The sequence below is a fragment of the Geotrypetes seraphini genome, chromosome 15, assembly GCF_902459505.1.
Source record: "Geotrypetes seraphini chromosome 15, aGeoSer1.1, whole genome shotgun sequence".
Taxonomy (NCBI): domain Eukaryota; kingdom Metazoa; phylum Chordata; class Amphibia; order Gymnophiona; family Dermophiidae; genus Geotrypetes; species Geotrypetes seraphini.
This window is the reverse complement of record NC_047098.1, coordinates 68251245-68272626: the sequence shown is the minus strand read 5'-3', so window position 1 is coordinate 68272626 and position 21382 is coordinate 68251245. Positions and strand designations below refer to the sequence as shown.

General features: G+C 43.5%; 1 protein-coding gene across 1 annotated transcript in view; it reads right to left on the bottom strand.

The window, feature by feature from the left end:
• Positions 1 to 21382, bottom strand: part of BAZ1B (bromodomain adjacent to zinc finger domain 1B) — a 139444-nt gene extending 118062 nt beyond the window's left edge. The window contains exons 1-4 of the mRNA XM_033921450.1: positions 20968 to 21382; positions 8228 to 8344; positions 6739 to 6883; positions 2800 to 3013 (exon numbers count right to left, since the gene is read on the bottom strand). Coding sequence (XP_033777341.1) covers positions 2800 to 3013; positions 6739 to 6883; positions 8228 to 8344; positions 20968 to 21086 — 595 coding nt within the window. The 5' untranslated portion in view covers positions 21087 to 21382. The remainder of the gene's footprint in view (positions 1 to 2799; positions 3014 to 6738; positions 6884 to 8227; positions 8345 to 20967) is intronic.

Below are 21382 nucleotides of genomic sequence, written 5' to 3'. Positions count from 1 at the left end.
ACCAATATTGACAGAACCAGATTAAGATCCCAGGAGGGAAAAGGTACCCACTGCAGCAAAGACAACCCCCCACTGAGAAATTGGAGAGCATCCGGATGTGCAGCTAAAGGCTTATTTCAACTCTGCTTTCAGAACAAGTCAGAGCAATCATCTGAACTTTAAGGGCAGATAAAGCCAATCCTGTGTCAATGCCATCCCAAATGAAGTCCAGTATCTGTGCTACCGAGGCATGCAAAGCCAGAACTCCATGGGACACACCAGTCTTCAGAAATTCTCCACATTCTCACATAGGACAGAGATGGAGTGATGCTGAGAGAATACAGCATAGTAGCAAGGACCTTCAAATATCCTCTTTTGACCTGGCCCTTTAAAGAGCAAAGCCATAAGACAATTTATCAACTCAAAACCTGGCATGAAAACTGGTCTTTGGGTTAATAGATCCTCCAAGACCAAAAGAGTCAAATGGAAGGTCAATGAGGCATATCACTTCATCCATCCAGAAATGGGGTAAGGTTATCTTGAGGACTGCACTTATGGCTTTGAGGTCTAGAATTGGTCTCCAGTCTAAGCCTCTCTTGGGCACTATGAAGTATATAGAGTATCTGCCAGAGTCCGAGACATCCTCTGGTACGGGCTCTATGGATTCCATATCCAAAAGCCTTTGCACTGTTGCTTGGACTTAGGCAGCGTTTTCCCACTCAGAGTTCAAAAAAAGGCCCAGGAGGGAATGAAAACTTGAGCTTGTACCCCTCCTGTATGAAGTCCAGCACCCAGTAATCTATAGTGATCTCCAGCCCCATTACCCAATAAACCGATAACTTACCTCCAATGTGTGGTGGCTTTACTGACGGCTTGGCATAACTGCTTCTTGGGAGTTGTGGTGAAGCATTATCCTGAAGATTGGGGGGGGGGGGAGCACTTTACCCCTCCAAATCTTTGTCTAGAGCCTTGAAAAGATCTCTGGTTCAAAAGCACTCCTGAGAACTGGGATATTATCTGGAGGTCTGAAAAGTACCACAACTTGACCTACTAGGGGCCCAAAGTCTACTGTCCGATGAAGCCTCTGGCTTGTGACCTTGTACACTGGCTATAAGACCATCCAGTCCTTTTCCAAAAGAGTAAATGTCCCTTAAATGGTAATCTACTCAAGGTTGCCTTGGAGGAGGAATCCCCCATCATCTGATCCATAGCATCCAGCAGGCAGAAATGGAATAAAGCAGACACTTTTTGCTCACGACTGAAAAGATCATATAGAGCATCAGCTACATAATCCACTTCAGACATTAGAGATTGGTGAGCTCTCCCAGCAATTGCCTTTGGATCATGGCGTAACTTGGAGTGGCAAGCCTAGGCAACAAAAATGCACCACTGCAGCTACTTTTATACTGGAGATCATGGCATTGGGATTCTTATGAACAGCCTATGGGTCTTGGGCTTCCTTTACTACCTTGCTGCCACTACAGGGAAGGGAGATGGAACAAAGAGTTGCTTAAATTCAGTATCCATCAGATAGAGCCTTGCCACAACTTTGGTCACCCAAAGAGGTCCTTCCAGGACCTCTCAATAGTCCATGAGCATATTTGTAATGTCTTGATGTAAAGGAAAGACAGGTGGTTTGTGCTGCTTATAAGCAAGCACTGTGGAAAAGGGTCACCTTCAAAAGCCTATGCATAGTTGGGTCCTCCACCAGAACCGGCCCCCTATAGATGAAGCACCATCTCCTGCTAAAGAGGACCCTGACTGGGAGAGTAAAGGCACTGAAAAAGAGCCCTCGCCAGCCAGTCTTCCTCAGACTGGACCTCCCCATCTTGCACATGGCACTGTGGCTAGGAAATTTCAAGTTTTCAAGTTTTATTAGGATTTGATATACTGCTTATCAAGGTTATCTAAGCGGTTTTACAATCAGGTACTCAAGCATTTTCCCTATCTGTCCCGGTGGGCTCACAATCTATCTAACGTACCTGGGGCTATGGAGGACTGAGTGACTTGCCCAGGGTCACAAGGAGCAGCGCGGGGTTTGAACCCACAGCCCCAGGGTGCTGAGGCTGTAGATCCAACCACTGCGCCACACACTCCTCCATTGTGTGGGGGTTGGAGGGGGGGGCCCTGGCACCAGCAAGGCCATAATCCCCGACAGTTCCATGCAGCCCTTATTAACCCCAAAAGCTTCATACATCATATTGATGGCCCTTGACCTCCAGAGTCTGCGATCTCCTGCAGATAGAGATGTCCCAAGATTGAGATCCTCTGCAGCACCGAAAAGCTTTGCAAAACAACCAAAAAACTAAATTTAATTGAAACGCACACAAACAGAAAAAACTGGCTCCTATCAGACAACCGAAGAATTGGACAGCCCACAGAGATGGGAGGCAGAGCAAAAGAATGCTAAAGAGGCGCTCTACTAGAATTCTTGTGAGAGGGGATTGACTATACTCAGGTTCAGGAATAAAGTGTCTGTCGCATTAGAATTAAGGACTTCGCAGGATCCTTCTTGGCTCACCAAGAACTAAAATTGTCAGTCTCCACCTGTTGGTAGGTATGCACAACCCATCAATTCCCTGGGCCAGTCCAGAAGGATGCTAAGGAATATGTAGAAACTTTTAAAATCATTCTAGCATGGTTCTATATGTACAGCTCTTTGATTTTTGTATCCTATGTTTTATGTTGATTGTTTATGAATTTTATGCATGTTTCTTTAAACAACTTAGTTTTAGGCAGGATGTAAGTTTTGTAAATAAATCCACTTTGTTTAAATGGTACTACAGATGTTGCAAACACAAATAAAAAGTTGGTGCATACTAAGGCTGTCCTTAATACTCTCCCTCCGATTGCACTCCTCCTCCTGCACCAGCTCCTTGTTCTGGCTGTCCTGAACCACTTGATTTGAGTTCTCCTTGTCACTAGAAGGGGAATCACATGCTCCAGCAGTCTTCTTTTCTGAGGGCTCTTGGTCTATGTTGTCCAGTGGATGCACCTTCACAATTTTTACCTGCAGAAGCTTATCTTTCCCAACCTAATCATTAAAAAAAAAAAAAGTTTAGAGAATGAAAACAGTTACATCATTATTTCAAGGTTATGAAAGTCCATTAATTATTTTCCAAAGCTCAATATGACTTCCTTTAAGGTTTGACACTTAAGCAGTGTTCCAGTAGCATTTTAGCCACCCTTGAAAAAAAGTAATGCAGATTCTCTTATTCCGAATAACTAAGTATCGAACCTTCCATTTCTTTCAAAACTACCGTACTTGAGTGGTATTCAACCAACTTCAAATTCATGTTGAATCAGTTAATGCTTTGCATTCCTAGCAATCTGGTTTTTGCTTAAGACATAGCATAGAGACAGTAGTTCCTGCCTTAGAACTCCTTATACAAAGCTGCGATAGCAATTCTGCCACAGCAAATGAACTAAAGCCCCTAGGAATTGAATAGACTTTGGTGCATTTGCCTTGGGAGAATCGCTACTGTGGCTTTGTAAAAGGGGCCCTTACTGAGTGAATTCCATAGTCACCTAGACCAGTGGACCTCAACCCTGTCCTGGAGGACCACCAGGCCAATCGGGTTTTCAGCATAGCTCTAATGAATATTCATGGAGCAGATTTGAATACCTGTCACTTTCAATATATGCAAATCTCTCATAGGCATATTTATTAGGGGTAGCCTGAAAACTCGATTGCCCTGGTGGTCCTCCAGGACAAGGTTGGGGACCACTGACCTACACCAGTGTTTCTCAACTTCAGCCCAAGTACCCCCCAAGTCTAACAAATACCAACTGAGTACCCCAGCCCAAGCTCCGCCCCTGACCCCACCCCCATTATAATACTAATTGTAATGCAATTTCTTCCATTCATTTTCCATGTACACACAATATAATCTTATTAATTCATAATGGTAACCATAAGATTAAACAAAGCACACTGTATGCCGAGAAAGAAAACATTAATCATCATTTATAGAGTGGAACCTTGGTTTACGAGCATAATTCGTTCCAGAAGCATGCTCGTAAACCAAATTGCTTGTATATCAAAGCGAGTTTCCCCTTAGGGATGAATGGAAACTCGCTTGATTCGTTTCCCCCCCCCCCCAAAGGCCACCGGTGCTGCTTCACCTTACCCTCCACCCTCGAGGCTACCGGCGCTGCTCCGCACACCCCTGAGAACCGGCAACGCCCCCCCCACCCCGATCCGGCATCCCACACCCACCCAAACACCATCCCTTACACCGATTTGGCACCAGCACCAACGCACAGGACATGCCGGTGCCCGAAGATCCTCCCGCTGGGTTGGGCCTTGAGCATCAAAGGAATGGAGAGAAAACAAAACCTCAGCCTTACAGTATGCAACGGAGGTACAAGAGAAGGCAGCCTGAATTGAGAAATTCTAGAATAGGCTTCTTCCGAAGGTACACAGAAGCGATAGCCTTCTTGATCCATCACGCAATGGTAGCCTTGGAAGCACCGTCCCTCTTACGAGGGCCTACTACATAAGAACATAAGAATTGCCGCTGCTGGGTCAGACCAGGGGTCCATCATGCCCAGCAGTCCGCTCACGCAGCGGCCCTCTGGTCAAAGACTATGAGAACAAAAAGATGATCCGACTTCCAGAACTCCTGGGTCCTCTTAACATAAGAGGACCCGACAGACATCCAATTTACACAACTGTCTCTGCTCCATAGAGCCCTCCCAGTTACCCAAGACCAGGAGGACCACGGACTGGTTGGCATAAAAGGCGAGACCACCTTAGGCAGAAGGAGGGAACCGGCTGCAGCACAACCCACTCCCTAGAAAATTCCAGAAAGGGAGGCCTACACGAAAAGGTCAGACATGCATCTTGCAATTTGGAAATGCATCTTGCAGAAGTAATGGCCACCTGGAAGACTGCCTTAAGAGTAAGGTCCTTCAACGTGCAGGAACCAAGAGGCTCAAAAGAACAACGCACGAGCAGAACCAGGATTGAGATCCCAGGCCAGAATCTAAGGCCGCACTGGAGGTCGGAACAATTTTGCCACTCTCAAAAACCGAACCACATCCGGAGAAGAGGCCAAACGCCAACCATGCAACAAATCGCAAAATGTAGGCAAGGCCCCTATCTAAGCCATCCTGGAAAAACTCTCAAGATGCGAGGCAAAGCAGTTCGAAGGGGACGCCACGGACAGAACACATCTCCTCAAAGGTGCCAAACATATAAGCCCGAGAGGTGGAAAGTCTCTGAGAACCCAATAGGGTGGAGATCACCTTTATCTGAATAACCTCTCTTACTTAGGCGTTCCTTTTCAAGAGCCAAAGCCGTAAGACAAAAAGATCCCAGATCGAACAGTGGAATAGGACCCCGAGTCAAAAGGTTGGGCGAGAAAGGCCAGGTCAGAGACAGCCCTGAGCTCCAAGGAAGACTAGCAGACTGGCTAACAGGTACCCCGAAGGGATCGGCCTGACAGCTGCAGACTGAAGTCTGAATTCTCAAGCAGGCAGTTTTCAAATTTCTTGAAACGCGAAAGAACCATGAAAGGGGACAAAATTAAGTTGAATTAAAAATAATGTGGGAGAGCAGAACTCTAACCTGCAGCCATACATGCAGATGGGAGGAGTTAAGCTAGCCTGTGAAGTACTCTAGAGGCGGAGCGGAAAACCTGGAGTAGTTCTCTCTTCTGCAGACAAGAGTGGAATTGTCCAAAGATGACTGGTGAACTCAGATGTATTTCATAAACATCCTTTATTTCTTCAAAATAGTAATTCAATGACTCGACATGTACATGTTTCAGCCAAATGGCCTGCCCAGGAGTCTTGCGAATCACACATTGAAATAAAAAGAATCACATAAAGGTGTCTACTCGACCATCCACAGATAGCTCTAACCGAACGTCCATTAACATAAGCACAATGGGTGGGGTTCAGCAGGGAGGTGTTTATCTGCCACAGAGGAAAATCATTGGGGAGAGGTCCCCATGACAGAAAAACAGTCTCTGTGGGAGGAAGGAGTCGTGGGGAGAGAGAGTTTTCCCCTTTCCTAGTTGAAGGAGACTTGGAAAAGTTTGGGATGTGTGCAACTTCCTCCAGGGGTAACTGGAAAAAAGTCCAAGATGTAAACTTCAAAAGAAAATAGCCCAGGAAAAGCACAGGGACCCCCCCCCAAAAAAAAAACAACCCAGTGATTTTAAGATGTTAGGGGTGGGGACTAGGGCTAACTCCCACACCACTCAAAACCACTTTTAAGGACTCCCCCCCCCCCAAAAAAAAAAAAAAAAAAAAATCAAAATTACCATGACATGCTGTGTGCTGAAAAGCTGAATCAGTTTACAGGGAGATTCTCTGCCACAACAAGCCTTACAAATTAGACTGCTGGTCTTCCGACTGCCCCAAGTCCTGCAGCCAGGGACCTCCATACATTTTCTCCCTTCCACTGCCATATCCAATATTTGTTTTTCCCTGTGCCAGGATCTTTCCCTCTTCCCCCCTCCCTCTCCCTAATGCCTGCCTCAGCTGGTCACAGCTTTGACAGATTCCCTTATGCTGTCAGCTGCTAACCTGGAAGCTTCTCTGCCGTCGAGAGGTTTCTAGGTTAGTGGCAGGCAGCATGTGGGAATCACTACTGATATTGTGACCCAATGAAGCTTACACTGTCGCAAAAGGAGATTCTGTGCAGGAATTCTGTGCCTGACACTGCAATTCTGCAGAAATTCTGTGTTGCGCAGTCAGACAGATTTCTGCTAGGCGTAATATGTTTATTACAGAATGAATTCAACTTACCTCCAAGTCGCATTCTTCATCAAGAGCAAATTTTGTCATGATCTCTAGCCACGCTTGGTCTACCAGCTTGTCCAAAGAGATGGTATTATGATGAACAATCTCAAGCACCAACTTCTCATACCATGTTGGGAACTCCTCCTTTAAACTATGAGAACAGAATCAATATTAATGTCAGACACTGCTGAATTTATAGTCGTATTTATCTACCATTTCACTCCAATCTCAGAATATTAAATCTCATTATGCACCTGTTATCACTGAAGCCTAAAGTAGGCGGCAAAGACAACCGATGTAACTACTAAATGTATTAAAACATAACATGCATCCTTATCCATAAATTGGTGACAACTTGGATGAGTGTGACCTTAGGTCCTCAGACAAAAGGGTGATGGAGCATACACTCATTCTGCATCTGAACTAGTTTGCTACACACATGGTTACTCAGATCAGTTCCCCTATATCTTGTTGAATTGTAAGAAGGTGACTCCCCCCCCCGACAATTTACCTTGCATTTATCCCAAAAGACATTGTACCATTCAGTCCTCATCTAAATATCTATATTTGGCCCCTCAGCTATATGATAAACTGCACTGTAGAAAAGCATCATCGTCATCATATCTGTATTTTTGTATGTTAATTAGGTGTTTCCATAACTATTATACAGACATTGTATTATATCTCTGCTATTTGAATTTCAGTGCTGTTAAGTATGTTTTTTTTTTTAAAAAACTGTTTCATGTTACTGCATAAGTTTAAATTTGCTGATTTGGAGTTTACCTCCGTCATTTATGTTTATATTTGTCATTTTATTATTGTTATACGGTTTAAACTATAGCTGCTGTACACCACCTTGGGTGAATCTTTTCATAACAAAACCGCAGAAGTGGTTTTTAGCACAGGCTGCAGCGCCGAATGCTCTTCGCTGCTCCCAACGCTCATAGAATAAAGGTGAGCCAGAGGATGTGGTAAGAGCAGATAGCGTGGTTGGTTTTGAGAAAGGTTTGGACAAGTTCCTGGAGGAAAAGTCCATAGTCTGTTATTGAGAAAGACATGAGGGAAACCACTTCTTGCCCTGAATTGGTAGCATGGAATATTGCTACTCCTTGGGTTTTGGCCAGGCACTAGTGACCTGGATTCACCAACGTGAGAACAGGCTACTGGGCTTGATGGACCATTGTTCTGACCCAGTAAGGCTATTCTTATGTTCTTATGTATCAGGAGCAGTGCAAAGCATTCAGCATATCGGCCTATGCTAAAAACAGTTTTGAAACGGGGAGGAGGAAGGCAATTAATAAATATCAATAAATAAATAGTAAAGTATCAAATCTGGTGCCTCAAAAAGTACAAAAACAGATTGTGAACCCTCTGTGGAGATTAAAAAGTACTTATTGTATCTCAACGTATATTGCTTTTTGATAGCCCAAAGACCTACCAGAGTCAGATCACCATACCACATTCTTCTTTTGTCCGTTTTCTATAGAATACTTACAGCTCTGCAACTTCCTGCTCTTCATCCCAGGCCTCCTTGTGAGTCAGCTGGTTGCTTCCTGTGCTCTTGCAGGTCCATATTCTTTCCCCATACTTCTCTAGACGTGTTTCATATTCTCTAAACATGTCATGGCTCAGGAAAACAGAAATCATAGAAGGCAGCCTATGGTTCTGTTGAGCAAATGTAGACATGCCCCCTAGACATACCCCCTGGACCTCTCACCCTCCTGCCACATCCAAGTTTGAAGAGATATGAAAAAAAGAAATCTACTAAAAAACAAGCCACAAGATATTTCTTTTGCCAAATCAATGAAAATTTGTATTTTATAAATCAAACAAAAGAGGTGTTGGATTGAACAAAGGACTTCCAACCCCCTTCCCCCCCAAATAAAAAAAAAGAAGACAGGAGAATCTACAAGGTCTAATTTATTATACAACTCCTCGGTGATGACATTACATAAATATTTATGAATCAGAACTATATCCCAATAGGAGTTCAATACAATTTCCAAGTTAATAAGAAAGCTGGCCTTCACCAAAAGTTACACTTACATTAAAAATCAAAATACACAGAAGATCTGCTCATCTGTTAAGAGTAAATGAGATTTTGCAAACAATCCAACATGGCAATGTTTCAGCACAAGTGTGCCTGTTTCAGGGGTCAACACAGTAAAGGGGAATCTAGGCGGTTCATAGTCAAAAGCGCACGGACAACTGAGTGCAAGGCGGAAGCCCATGCCGAAGAAAAACAGTGTTTTAAGGGGCTCCGACGGGAGGTGTTGGTGGGGAACCTCCCCACTTTACTGAATACAGATCGCGCCAGTGTTGTGGGGGGGGTTTGGGGGGTTGTAACCCCTCTCATACTGGAAACTTAAATTTTTCCCTGTTTTTTAGGGAAAAAGTGAAGTTTTCAGTATGTGGGGGGTTACAACCCCCCAAACCCCCCACAATGCCGGCGCTATCTATATTCCCCACCAACACCTCCCGTCAGAACCCCTTAAAACACTGTTTTTCTTCGGCGCGGGCTTCCACCTTGTGCTCAGTTGTCTCGGCGCACCATTTGACCTGTCACCATCTAGGCACAGTTATTCCCAGAAGCCAAATTGTAATCTTTAACCAAGAAGTGTGTAAGTTCTCCACGCAGAGCAGCAGCATTCCTCTCAGCAAGCCTTTGGACATGGAGAGGAGTTTATCGGTAAGTGAAATTTAAAATTTCACTTGTTAATTTCCTTTAGTCCAGCCAGATTAGTGGGTTATGCTCCCTCTATCTGCCAGCAAGAGGAATACAAAGGGCAAAAAAAACCCAAAAACAAAACACACACCCTCCAAACACTTGAGCCAACTTTACTTCTCTTAAAGAGAAGCTGGTTCTGCCTTCAGCTCCCAATATATCCATGTGAAAGCTAAGAACACAAGTTAAAAAACCAAAATCAGAGGAGTTTTGTTTTTAGCTTTCAATGCACCATCAAAACTAATTCTAAAGCAGCAACATCATTACTGGATTCTGACCAAAGAGAGCATACCGCTCAAGCCACAGGTATGACGAGTCTCAAAACTTCAGAATGGACAGAGGTATTGACTAGTTGAGAAAATAAGGAGCTATTAGCCAAACTCCACCTGGAATTATTTTGGATTCCTCCTGCTAGTCAAGACTCTAGTGCTCAAAGACAGCAGGTCTTCAAGTCTGAATGGTCAAGCTTTAGTAATTTCTGTAGAAATGCAAGTGTCACATCTCTGCCCTGCTATAAACTTCTGGAAATAGTTTTGCCTATTCAAAGACTCCTCCAGCAACCTTGCTGGCTCTTTGGAATCCATAAACTCTTGTTGGCGTGGGCTGATGCAAACATTTTCATTACACCCCAGGTGCGCCCAGCAGTCCGCACCTGCGGCGGCCCATCAGGCCCATGACCTGTATGGTGATCCTTTTCTAAGCCCTTTAATCCTCTTATCTTTCTACCTATACATATCACTACCTCTATCTGTATCCCTCAATCCCCCTATCCTTCAGGAATTTATCCAATCCTTCTTTGAACCCCCGTAGTGTACTCTGTCCTATCGCAACCTCCGGAAGCGCATTCCAGGTGTCCACCACCCTCTGAGTAAAAAAGAACTTCCTAGCATTGGTTCTAAAATTGTCCCCTTTCAGTTTCTCCGCGTGCCTCCTTGTGCTTGTGGTTCCCAATAGTCTGAAGAATCTGTCTCTTTCTACCTTCTCTATGCCTTTCATGATCTTGAAGGTCTCTATCATGTCTCCTCCGAGTCTCCGCTTTTCAAGGGAGAAGAGCCCCAGCCTTTCCAACCTGTCTGCGTATGAAAGGTTTTCCATACCTTTTATCATTTTCATCGCTCTTCTCTGGACCCTTTCAAGTATTGAGGTATGGCGACCAATATTGGACACAGTATTCCAGATGCGGGCGCACCATCGCACAATACAGCAGCATAATGGCTTCCTTTGTCCTGGTTGTAATACCCTTCTTAATAATACCCAACATTCTGTTTGCTTTCTTTGAGGCTGCTGCACATTGTGCCGTTGATTTCATTGTAGTATCTACCAGCACACCCAAGTCTTTTTCAAGGTTACTATCTCCTAGCACTGATCCCCCCCATTTTGTAGCTGAACATCGGGGTTTTTTTCCCTAAATGCATGACCTTGCATTTGTCTACATTAAAGCGCATTTGCCATTTACTTGCCCACTCTTCCAGTTTGTTTAGGTCCCTTTGTAGGTCTTCACATTCTTCCGTGGTTCTAACCCTGCTGCAGAGTTTGGTGTCATCCGCAAATGTTATAACTTCACACTTTGACCCCGGTTCTAAGTTGTTTATAAATACATTGAACAGCAGCGGTCCGAGCACCGACCCCTGGGGAGCAACGCTCGTGACCTTCCGCCAGTCCAAGTAGTGGTCCTTCACTCCAACCCTTTGCTTTCTGCCTGCTAACCAGTGTCTAATCCATCTGTGTATGTCCCCTTCCGCCCCGTGGTTCCAGTTTCCTAAGAAGCCGTTAGGGTTAAACTGCCATTTTTTTCCCAATAGAATTGGGTAACTAGTGGAATGTCCCCAAGGATCTGTACTGGGACTGGTGTTAATTATGAATGATCTGCAAATTGAAACAAGTTAGGTGATTATATTTGGAGGACACAAAACTAGTCAAAGTTGTTAAAACACATGCAGACTGAAAAATTACAGGCAGACCTTTGGAAACTGGAACACCAGGCATTCAAATAGAGAAAATTTAAATGTGAACAATTGCAAAGTGATGCATATTGAGTAGAATAATCCAAATCATAATTAAGATGCTAGGGTCCACCTGAGTCAACACCCAAAAAAATATCTAGGTCAGTGTTCAACTTTTTTACACCTATGGACCGGCTGAAATAAAATAATTATTTCATGAACCAGCAAACTAATAAGACAGAAATTTTTAAAAACCCCATCGCCACCCCGTCCCCGCGAGCTCGGTCCTGTTAACCGTCTGATCCCATCCGCACAAGCTTCAAATAGTTATGATTTTATATTGAACATATTTTATTAAAGTATAAAAAGAAACAATATTCTGTACAATTGTCATTTTATAAATATAAATAATACAGGGCAAGGATCAACAAATCCCCCGTCTCCCCTCCCCTTCACATATATCCCCTCTACTATCAAAAAAACTGAATAAGCCAAATTATTACAGAATGCTACACAAATATCATGCTAACAGAATACTGCAGTCACACATGACAGGAATAGTGTTAGGGGAGTGCCCCATGGTCCGAGATAGCCCTAAGCCAGCTGGAAGCTAAAGAAGCACTGCTTGGGCTTTGCAGTCTCCAGTTATGTCTCTAGCAGGATACATATTTCAAATTTGATATATTTTAATCAGAAGATAGAAATAAAAAATTTTTTCTACCTTTTGTCATCTCTGGTTTCTGCTTTCATCATCTTCACTCTTCCATCCAGCGTCTGCCCCTTCCATCCACTGTCTGCCCTCTCCCCCTCCCATATGGTATCTGCGTTCTTTCTATGCCCCTCTCTCCTACATCAGATCTAGCATCTTTGTCTCTCTTTCCTTATTTCTCATCTGACCCCCCCTTCCCAGCATCAATCTCTCTCTACTTTGTCATTCCTCTGTCTCTCCCCTTTCCCTCATCTGATCTCTCTATTCCATCCCGACTCCTTCCCCTCCTCTAATCTCCCTGCCAGCTGTTTCCTTCCAATTTTCCTCCTCCCCTGTCCAGCAGTACCTTCTCCCTTTCTTCCTCCCTTTATCCAACAGTAACTCTCTTCCCTTCCATTTCCCTTCTCTCCTGTCAGCAGTATCCCCTTCCCCTCCCTTGTCCAGGAGTACCCCTTCTCCCTTTCCTCCTCCCCTTATCCAACAGTAACTCTTGTCCCTTCCCTTTCCCTTGTCAGCAATATTCCCTTCCCCTCCCCTATCCAGATTACCCCTTCTCCCTTTCCTCCTCCCCTTATCCAACAGTAACTCTAGTCCCTTCCCTTCTCCCCTGTCAGCAGTACCCCCTTCCTCTCCCTTGTCAAGGATTACCCCTTCTCCCTTCCCTCTCCAGCAAATGTTTCCTCTATGTAGGCTAGCGGCAGCTCTGTGTACTTTTAACTTCGGCACACAGCTGCTCCTAAGCAGTATTTTAGCCGCGGTTTCATGAGGCAGCCTCGGGGCCTTTGGTAGGCCGGCCCACATCACATCATCAAAGCGGACTGGCCTAGCAAAGGCCCCGAGGCTGCCTCATGAAACCGCAACTAAAATACTGCTTAGGGGCAACTGTGTGCCGAAATTAAAAGCACACAGAGCTGCCACTGCTGGTCTGGGGGTGCGGAGACAAGGGCAGGAACAGGAGACATACGCGGCAGGAGTCCCAGTGGTGGAAGGCAGGAGTCCCGGCATAGTGATGGCAACAGGAAGTTGCATGTCAGCTGATGCCGGCACCTTTTGTTGCAGCGGGGACTCGAATCCTTCATGGACCGGCAAGATTTTTTTGCGGACCGGCGGTTGAAGAACTGTGATCTAGGTGTCATCACTGACAATACAGTCAAAATTTCTGCACAATATGTGGCGGCGGCTAAAAAAAGCAAACAACATGCTAGAAATTATTAGAAAAGAGATGGTAAACAAGACCAAGATTATTATAATGCTTCTGTATCGCTCTATGGCAGGGGTATCAAAGTCCCTCCTTGAGGGCCGCAATCCAGTTGGGTTTTCAGGATTTCCCCAATGAATATGTATAACTCTAATTCTTAAAACTAGCTGTTAAATATTTGATACAAACAAGTATCATCTGAATCAATTCAATTTTAATCTTAATCTCCCACAGTTCATTTCATTACAGTACTTTTACAACTTACCAGTACTTAATTTATTAATAAATATCAGAATAATTTATTCAGTGAACCCAATCTCCATCACTCACTCACTTCCCAACTTTCACACACATACTACAGTCATTGCGATTACTTTTATCCAAAACTGGATCTTGGTTAGTTCATTCATCCATGATCATCTAGTCTGAGAGGCTTCAAATAAAGTTGCACAACAGTCTAGCACATGAAAATCACAGTTTCTTAAACACAATCGGCAGGCCTCTCTGTCCTCATGATGGTCCTGTTCAATTCATAAAGCATTAAGCTCAACACAAGACTGTGTTTCGCCACCTGGCGTCTTCAGGAGCTGTGTTTGCAAGGCTACCAACATCACAACTTCACCTACAATATAAAATAGTTCACATACATTCCCTTTCATTCATTCTAAAACCTCACCAAAATCTTTAACACACCATTCACCTACCAGTAAACTAAGCATGACTTGAGCAGAGGGACCCAGGGTTTGGCACAAGCCGGGATCAGCTGACAAGCAAGAACACACCATCTACCAGGAAATCAAACTGCAAGACCTCACTTCCTCTCCATAAACCTTATATCCCTGTTCAAACAACTCCTGTTCCAGTTACAACAGATTCCATTCCACTTTGTTGAATACAACCATATTCAGCCCCCATTCCTGTTACAACAGATTCCATTCCACTTCTTTGTTAGAAACATAGAAGATGACGGCAGAAAAGGGCCACAGCCCAACAAGCCTGCCCACTCTAATGACCCACCCCCTAATTTCTTCCTTGAAGTGATCCCACATGCTTATCCCATTTTCTCTTAAAATCCAGCACGCTGCTGGCCTCAATTACCTGGCTGGTCTCAATTACCTGCAGTGGAAGACTATTCCAATGATCAACCACCCTTTCGGTGAAGAAATACTTCCTGGTGTCACCATGAAATCTCCCACCCCTGAGTTTCAACGGGATGTCCTCTTGTCACCGTAGGTCCTTAAAGAAAGAAAATATCCTCTTCTACCTCAATACAGCCCGTGACATATTTGAACATCTCAATCATGTCTCCCCTCTCTCTACATTCCTCGAGTGAGTATAGCTGCAACTTACCCAGCCGTTCCTCATACGGGAGATCCTTGAGTCCCGAGACCATCCTGGTGGCCATTCGCTGAACCGACTCAATTCTCTGCACATCTTTTTGATAATGTGGTCTCCAGAATTGTACACAATATGCTAGATGAGGTCTCACCATGATCTGTACAACGGCATTATAACTTTGGGCTTCCGGCTGATGAAACTTCTTCGGATACAGCCCATCGTTTGTCTAGCCTTGGATGAAGCTTTCTCCACTTGATAGGCAGTCTTCATGTCTTCACTAATGATCACTCCCAAGTCTCGTTCTGCTGCAGTTCTTGCTAAGGTCTCATCATTTAGGGTGTAAGTTCTGCATGGATTTCTGCTGCCAAGGTGCATGACCTTACACTTTTTGGCATTAAAACTTAGTTGCCAAGTTGAGGACCAATGTTTCAGTAAGAGTAGGTCCTGCGTCATACAGTCGGGCACTGTGCTTTTGCCTACTATGTTGCATAGTTTAGCGTCATTGGCGAATAATGTAATTTTCCCTCGAAGCCCCTGAGCCAGGTTCCTTACGAAGATATTAAATAGGATGGGACCCAAAACCGAGCTCTGCGGCACTCCACTGATCACTTCCGATGTTTCGGAGAGAGTACCGTTCACCACCACCCTCTGAAGTCTACCACTGAGCCAGTCTTTTACCCATGCAGTTAACGTTTTTCCTAATCCCATTGAACTCATCTTGCTCAATAACCTGCAGTGTGGGACACTATCAAAAGCCTTACTGAAGTCCAAGTATACGACATCTAGAGACTCCCCCATATCCAGCTTTTTCGTTACCCAGTCAAAGAAGCTGATCAGATTGGATTGGCAGGACCTTCCCTTTGTAAATCCATGTTGAGTCCATTGTATGCCAATAGATCTCATGCATATTCATTGGGGAAATCCTGAAAACCTGACTGGATTGTGGCCCTTGAGGAGGGACTTTGACACCCCTGCTCTATGGTGTGACCTCATCTTGAACTCTGCGTTCAACTCTGGTTGCCCTATCTCAAAAGATTAGCATAATTAGAAAAGGTTGAAAGAAAAACAACCAAAATGATAGAGTGGAATGAACTCCTAGTCTAAGGAAAGGCTAAAGAGGTTAGGGCTCTTCTGCTTGGAAAAAAAAAAAAGAGATGGCTGACACTAGGGAACACTTGAAGTTACATGGAAATACCTTTTAAACAAATTTTTCTTCTCTTATTCAAAGAATAGTTACCATATATCAGCACTATACACTCAGTCATCTTCTACTTAACCAACACAAAACTCCAAACTGCCAAGTGACTCCTATCTCCCTTACACGGAGAGTACTGTACATACTCTAATATAAACCTAGATTTTGGGGCAAAATATACGGTCCAAAAATGAGGGTCTCTGTTTATATTTGAGTTGTAGTACTAGCAATCATTCCTATAGCACTGTTAGATGCATGCAACACTGTACATTAAAACATTTATGTTGAATATATTTTATTGATTTTGAAAAAGTTAAACATGACAAAACTCAGAATAGCACAGCATTCAAAACAAGTGCATGGGCCCTTAAACTCTTCCATAATTCACTATGATATTCTGCCCCCCAACCCCCCCCCCACCCCCAACTAGACAAAACTGTATCTAACAAAACATAAACCCCCATCCAGTGTGTTAATGACCAATAAGAAGTCAGACATTCAACAACTGGCTACGAACTCTGGGTGTCAGAGTAAACCAAAAAGGTTGCTGAGTGTGAAACGCTCTCCCCAGCATTGTGTCCAAAGAAGGAAATTGTAGGCGTTCCATAGAGGCCTGCTGTATACATTAAACTTTTAAAAGAGAATCCCTGCTCAATAGAGTTTACAATCTAATTAAAACAGACAAACAGGGCAAATAAGAGTTAGTGAATTTCTCAAATAAGGAATGATATAAGATTGTGAGTCTGCCAGGACAGACAGGGAAAAATGCTAGTGTCTGAATAAATGTAAACCATTCTGAGCTTCCCTGGAAGAATGGTATAAAAATTTTATAAACAAATGAACAAAACAAGACAGACATGGACCCATCACAGGCCTCTCCCCGGGTCTACCTTAAGCCCTGCTGGTCCAGTGGTGAGCTAGGCAAGAGCGATCATCCCATGCTCCTGCCCCAGTCTCACTACTCAAAATGGCCGATGCAATTTCCCACAGTAACCTCACAAGACTACCCCGTGAGTTTGGTTTAAATTCGAGACCACCGTTTTTCACCTTTTTGTGGGGGGGAAAATGGTTACCTGTTTATATTCTGATGGGTTTATACAGTAATTTTATAACTGGTTGCCTGGAATGAGAGAGCAAGAAGTTGCTCTACACAAATCCAGCAGAAGTCCCCAAGTAAAATGAGCCAGCATACATTAACATCATAGTAAATTACAGCATTTTAACATGCCTACATTACACACACTTTTACATACAGAGAAAACAGCAAATAAAGAACATATAGCCTATTAAGCCTGCTCATTTATACCACCGACCAACCCTTTCTCTTCCTTAGAGATCCTATCTGCTTATGATTTTTTTTTAATTCAAAGTCTGGGTCTAGCACCTTCAAGTGAAGCTGTTCAAAGGCCGCCTCCTCCTCCCTTTAAATATTTCCTTAGATTACTCCTGTCTATCATCTTACCCCTTTCATCATTATACCAGAGCTTCTTTTGATTGAAACATTCACCTCCTGTACATTTAAGCCACAGAGGTATTTGTCTCTATTAGATCTCCCTTATCTTACAAAATAAACACATGCTGTCCCCAAATATTTTATGAAAACCACTACTGACCATTTCAGTAGCCACCTTCTAGAAAACTCCACCCTGTTTATATCTTTTAGAAGGTGTATGCAGTTTGTATAATTTAGAACACTACACCTTTAATTACACTTAGGATAATAAGAGGCATATACACAAAACATTTTATAAAAATTACTCACCATTGTTAAATAAATTAAGGCAAACGCTTCTAAGTTAGAGAACAGGGATGTTTCTGGAATCCACTGGATTGTAGGCCCAGAAGCAGCATGGTTGGAAAAGAGAAAAGACTGAAGTGGGATATGATTGAGGTCGACAAAATCCCGAGTGTTGTTGAATGGGTAAGAGTGAATTGATTTTCACCCTTTTAAAAAGTTAAAAAAATAAAAAAAAATCAGGGAACCCCCAATGAAATTACATGAGAATACTTTTAAAACAAATAGGAGGAAATATTTTTTTACTCAAAGAAGTTAAGCTCTGGAAATCTTTGTCAAAGGATGTGGCAACAATGGTTAGCATAGCTGTGTTTAAGAAAGGTCTGTACAAATTCCTGGAGGAAAAAGGTCCATAGAATGAGATTGAGGAAGCCACTGCTTGCTGTGGACTGTTAGCATGGAATGTTACTACTATTTGGTTTCTATCAGGTACTTGTAATCTGGATTGGCCACTGTGGAAACAAGATACTGAATTAGATGGACCATTGGTCTGATCCAGTATGGCTGTTCTTATGGTTTTATTAGAGATAATTAGATTTGTCCAAGGTTTAATTTATTTGACTGTGTGATCAGACTTGTCTGACAAAGTCTAATTTATTTGACTGGATGATCAGACAGCTGGATCAAGGGAGAGCACTAGATGTGGTGTACTTAGATTTTAGCAATGCCTTTGACAACTTCATATAGGCAATTTATAAAACAAATGTTGGATTCTTTAAACGGCGCCACTGACGGTAGCTGCCTTAAAAGCGGCCACCAATCACGTCAATCATGCAATGGCACCATTTAGAGACTTGCGCCTCCAGTAATAAGTTGCCGTACTGGGACAGACTGAAGGTCTGTCAAGCCTAGTATCCTGCTTCCAGCAGTGACTAATCCAGGTCACAATTATCTGGGAAGATCCCAACAAAATAAAATTGATTTTATGCTGCTAAGCCCAGAAAAAAAGCAGTGGATATTCTCAAGTTTTTGTAGACTGACTTACCAGGATCACCCAAATTTCTAATCTCAGTTTACACTTGAGTCATCCTTTTTTTTTTTTGAGGGGGGATGAAAGGTCACCTCAGTTCATATTCGAGTAAATACAGTACATCTTTTTGGGAGATAATGTAAATGCAAAAGTGTGTATTTTGTGAATCCACTCCTTAACAGATAGAGTATGCACCTTCTCATAATGCCTATTGCAAAGTTGCTAAGTTATCCAGTACCAGGGGGGAAGTAGGGAGGAGACTTTTTGGCCAGAATATTGCAGTATATTGCTTGCAACACTAATTTTAAATGTATACAAACAGAGAGCCCAATAGTCAGCTGGCACCTATCAACATTTTGTTGACTACCTTTGGCATTAAACCTGAAAATTCAATGCCAGTCCATTTCCAGAAATGGCTATGTATAGCTAGTTAAATGCGATATTCAGCACTAAACTGGCTATGGGTTACCACACAGGTGTCAAACTCAAGGCCCGCCTGGTTGTTTTATGTGGCCCGATGCCCCATTTTACCTTGTGGCCGGCTCCCTCCTCCTCACAGCCATAATGTGCAGCAGCTCCTCGCGTATCCCACACCTCCTCTAGAAGCATTCCCTCTGACATTGCAACATCAGAGAGAAGGCCTCCGGTTCAGGTGCAGGACACACAGCTGTGAGGAGGAGGGAGGCGACCACAAGATGACACCGGGGGGCATCAGACTGCGGGCCGCATAAAACAGCTAGGTTGGAGTTGGCCAGAAAGTCAGACACTCGTCGGAGGAAGGCACAGGAAGGAGGGAGACAACAAAGGTAGGAGTAATGGTTTTATTTTCAAGTTTGAATTGTGTCAGTTTTGAGCATTTTAATCTCCTGTCTATCTTTTGCACTGCTCAGGAAGAAATACGTTTGTTTCTTTTTCTCTGGGGGTTGTATTGCATGCAGAATCTTGAATCTTAGGGGGTTTAAAAAAAATAAAAATAAATTAGTACTTTTAGTTTTTGGTCCCATATTTGCATAGGGGTTATCTCTGTTCTGGTAGGAATGAATGTTGAGAAGCATACAGTGTGTTTTATGTAGTTTAATTTTGTGTTTAACCATTACCATTATGTGTTAATAAGATTATATTGTGTGTGCATATATGAAAAATGTAGAAAAAATGGTGTTATAATTAGTATTATTATGGGGATGGGGGTCTGAGGCAGAAATTGGGCAGGGTCTGCCCGTGACTTAGCCTGTGTTTTGGATTTCGGCCCCCTTAATATTATTGAGTTTGACACCCCTGGGTTACCATATAAAAATATCGGCACTTAACTAACCTAGTACCGACTCCATCCTTGGACTCACCAGTTTTTATTTCAGAGCGAACTGCTTATTTTCAGCAGCAATAGCTGGTTAAGTGCTGCTGAAAAATTAGCCCTAAACAGGCAATTCAACAGACCCCAGGGATTACATGTTCAATAATACCAACAAGATGGTTTGTCATAAATCAAGACTAGCCTATGTCGCCCTCCTGGAACTGGTCAACTTTGCAACTTCAATATTGGTAAAGTTCTCTTATAGGAATCCTTTATAATGTTATCCCTGTATCACCACACACTGCTAGACTCCTGCCGAGCCTTATATACATAAGGCTGTTATCAAATACACATACAACACTTTTGCCTTCAGACATGTGTTTACGAGAAACAGAAAATTAGATATTCAATATCATTCTTTATTAAAAGCAAAACTAGTCTAGAACTGCTAAGTTACCTGGTTCCAAAAGAGATTTTTAACCGTCCCTGTCTTTCTGACAAGTCTATCCTGCTGTATTATAGGATCTGCAGCATAAGTTTCAATTAGTAAAGTCAGAACTATTAATTCCATATAAATCAAAATTTGCCAGTCTCCCTCCTAGAAGTGAGTAAACTGGCACCTCTGATAGTAAAATAGCAAAACAATAGTTTTAGCACTGAAGAGGATCTTACAACAATAACAGTGCGGTGAAAGCTCTCATTTCAGGCAGCAAATTACATTACACATCTCCCACTTTTGCTGGTCTCGCTACCAAATCCAATCATGACTCCGCATTTAATAATAACAACAACTTTATTTGTATACCGCAATACTACGAGCGGTTTACAGAGGAAGAGACTGTACATATATAGTGATGTTACAGTAACTATTGTCAGGTACACTGGAAGTGGAGAATATGTCAGAGATACCACAAGGCAGGAAGGAGGTTACTGAATTTATCAAAGAGATTTCCTGAAGGATTGGTACATGAGGTGACAAAGTTGTCATCTCCCCGCCCGAGCTGTCAAGTTCACCATCTGTGCTTTGCAGAACCTCCTCGGTTACCTAGTGCTCTAAAGCGGAAAGGATACTCTTTGCTGCGGAAGGCCTCCTTCGTGTGCTCCACCACGTAAATGTCCTCCTCCGGCCCTATCGGTTCCGTCAACGGCTTCGCCAGCGCGAAAGGCTTGCGGCCTAACAAAGGCGCCATAGCGGCGCTCGCCTCCCGGCAAAGGAGCAGCAAGCGAAACGGAAGTCAAGGCCTCCGCCGAACCGCTACTGGACGCTTTCCTCGCACAGCCCCCCTCTCGCTACGGCGGCGCCATGGAAATGTCCGTGAGGTAAAAATGGTCACCGTTCAACCTCCAGAAGAGCAGCCGCCGCCGGAGCGCACAGCTCCCCCCTCCGACACCCCCCGCTCTTTGCCGGCGCTAGAGCAGACGCTAAGCCGGCCCAGGGCCTGCCAGATATGAAGCGGATTATTAAAAAATGGCGGGAGATTCCCTT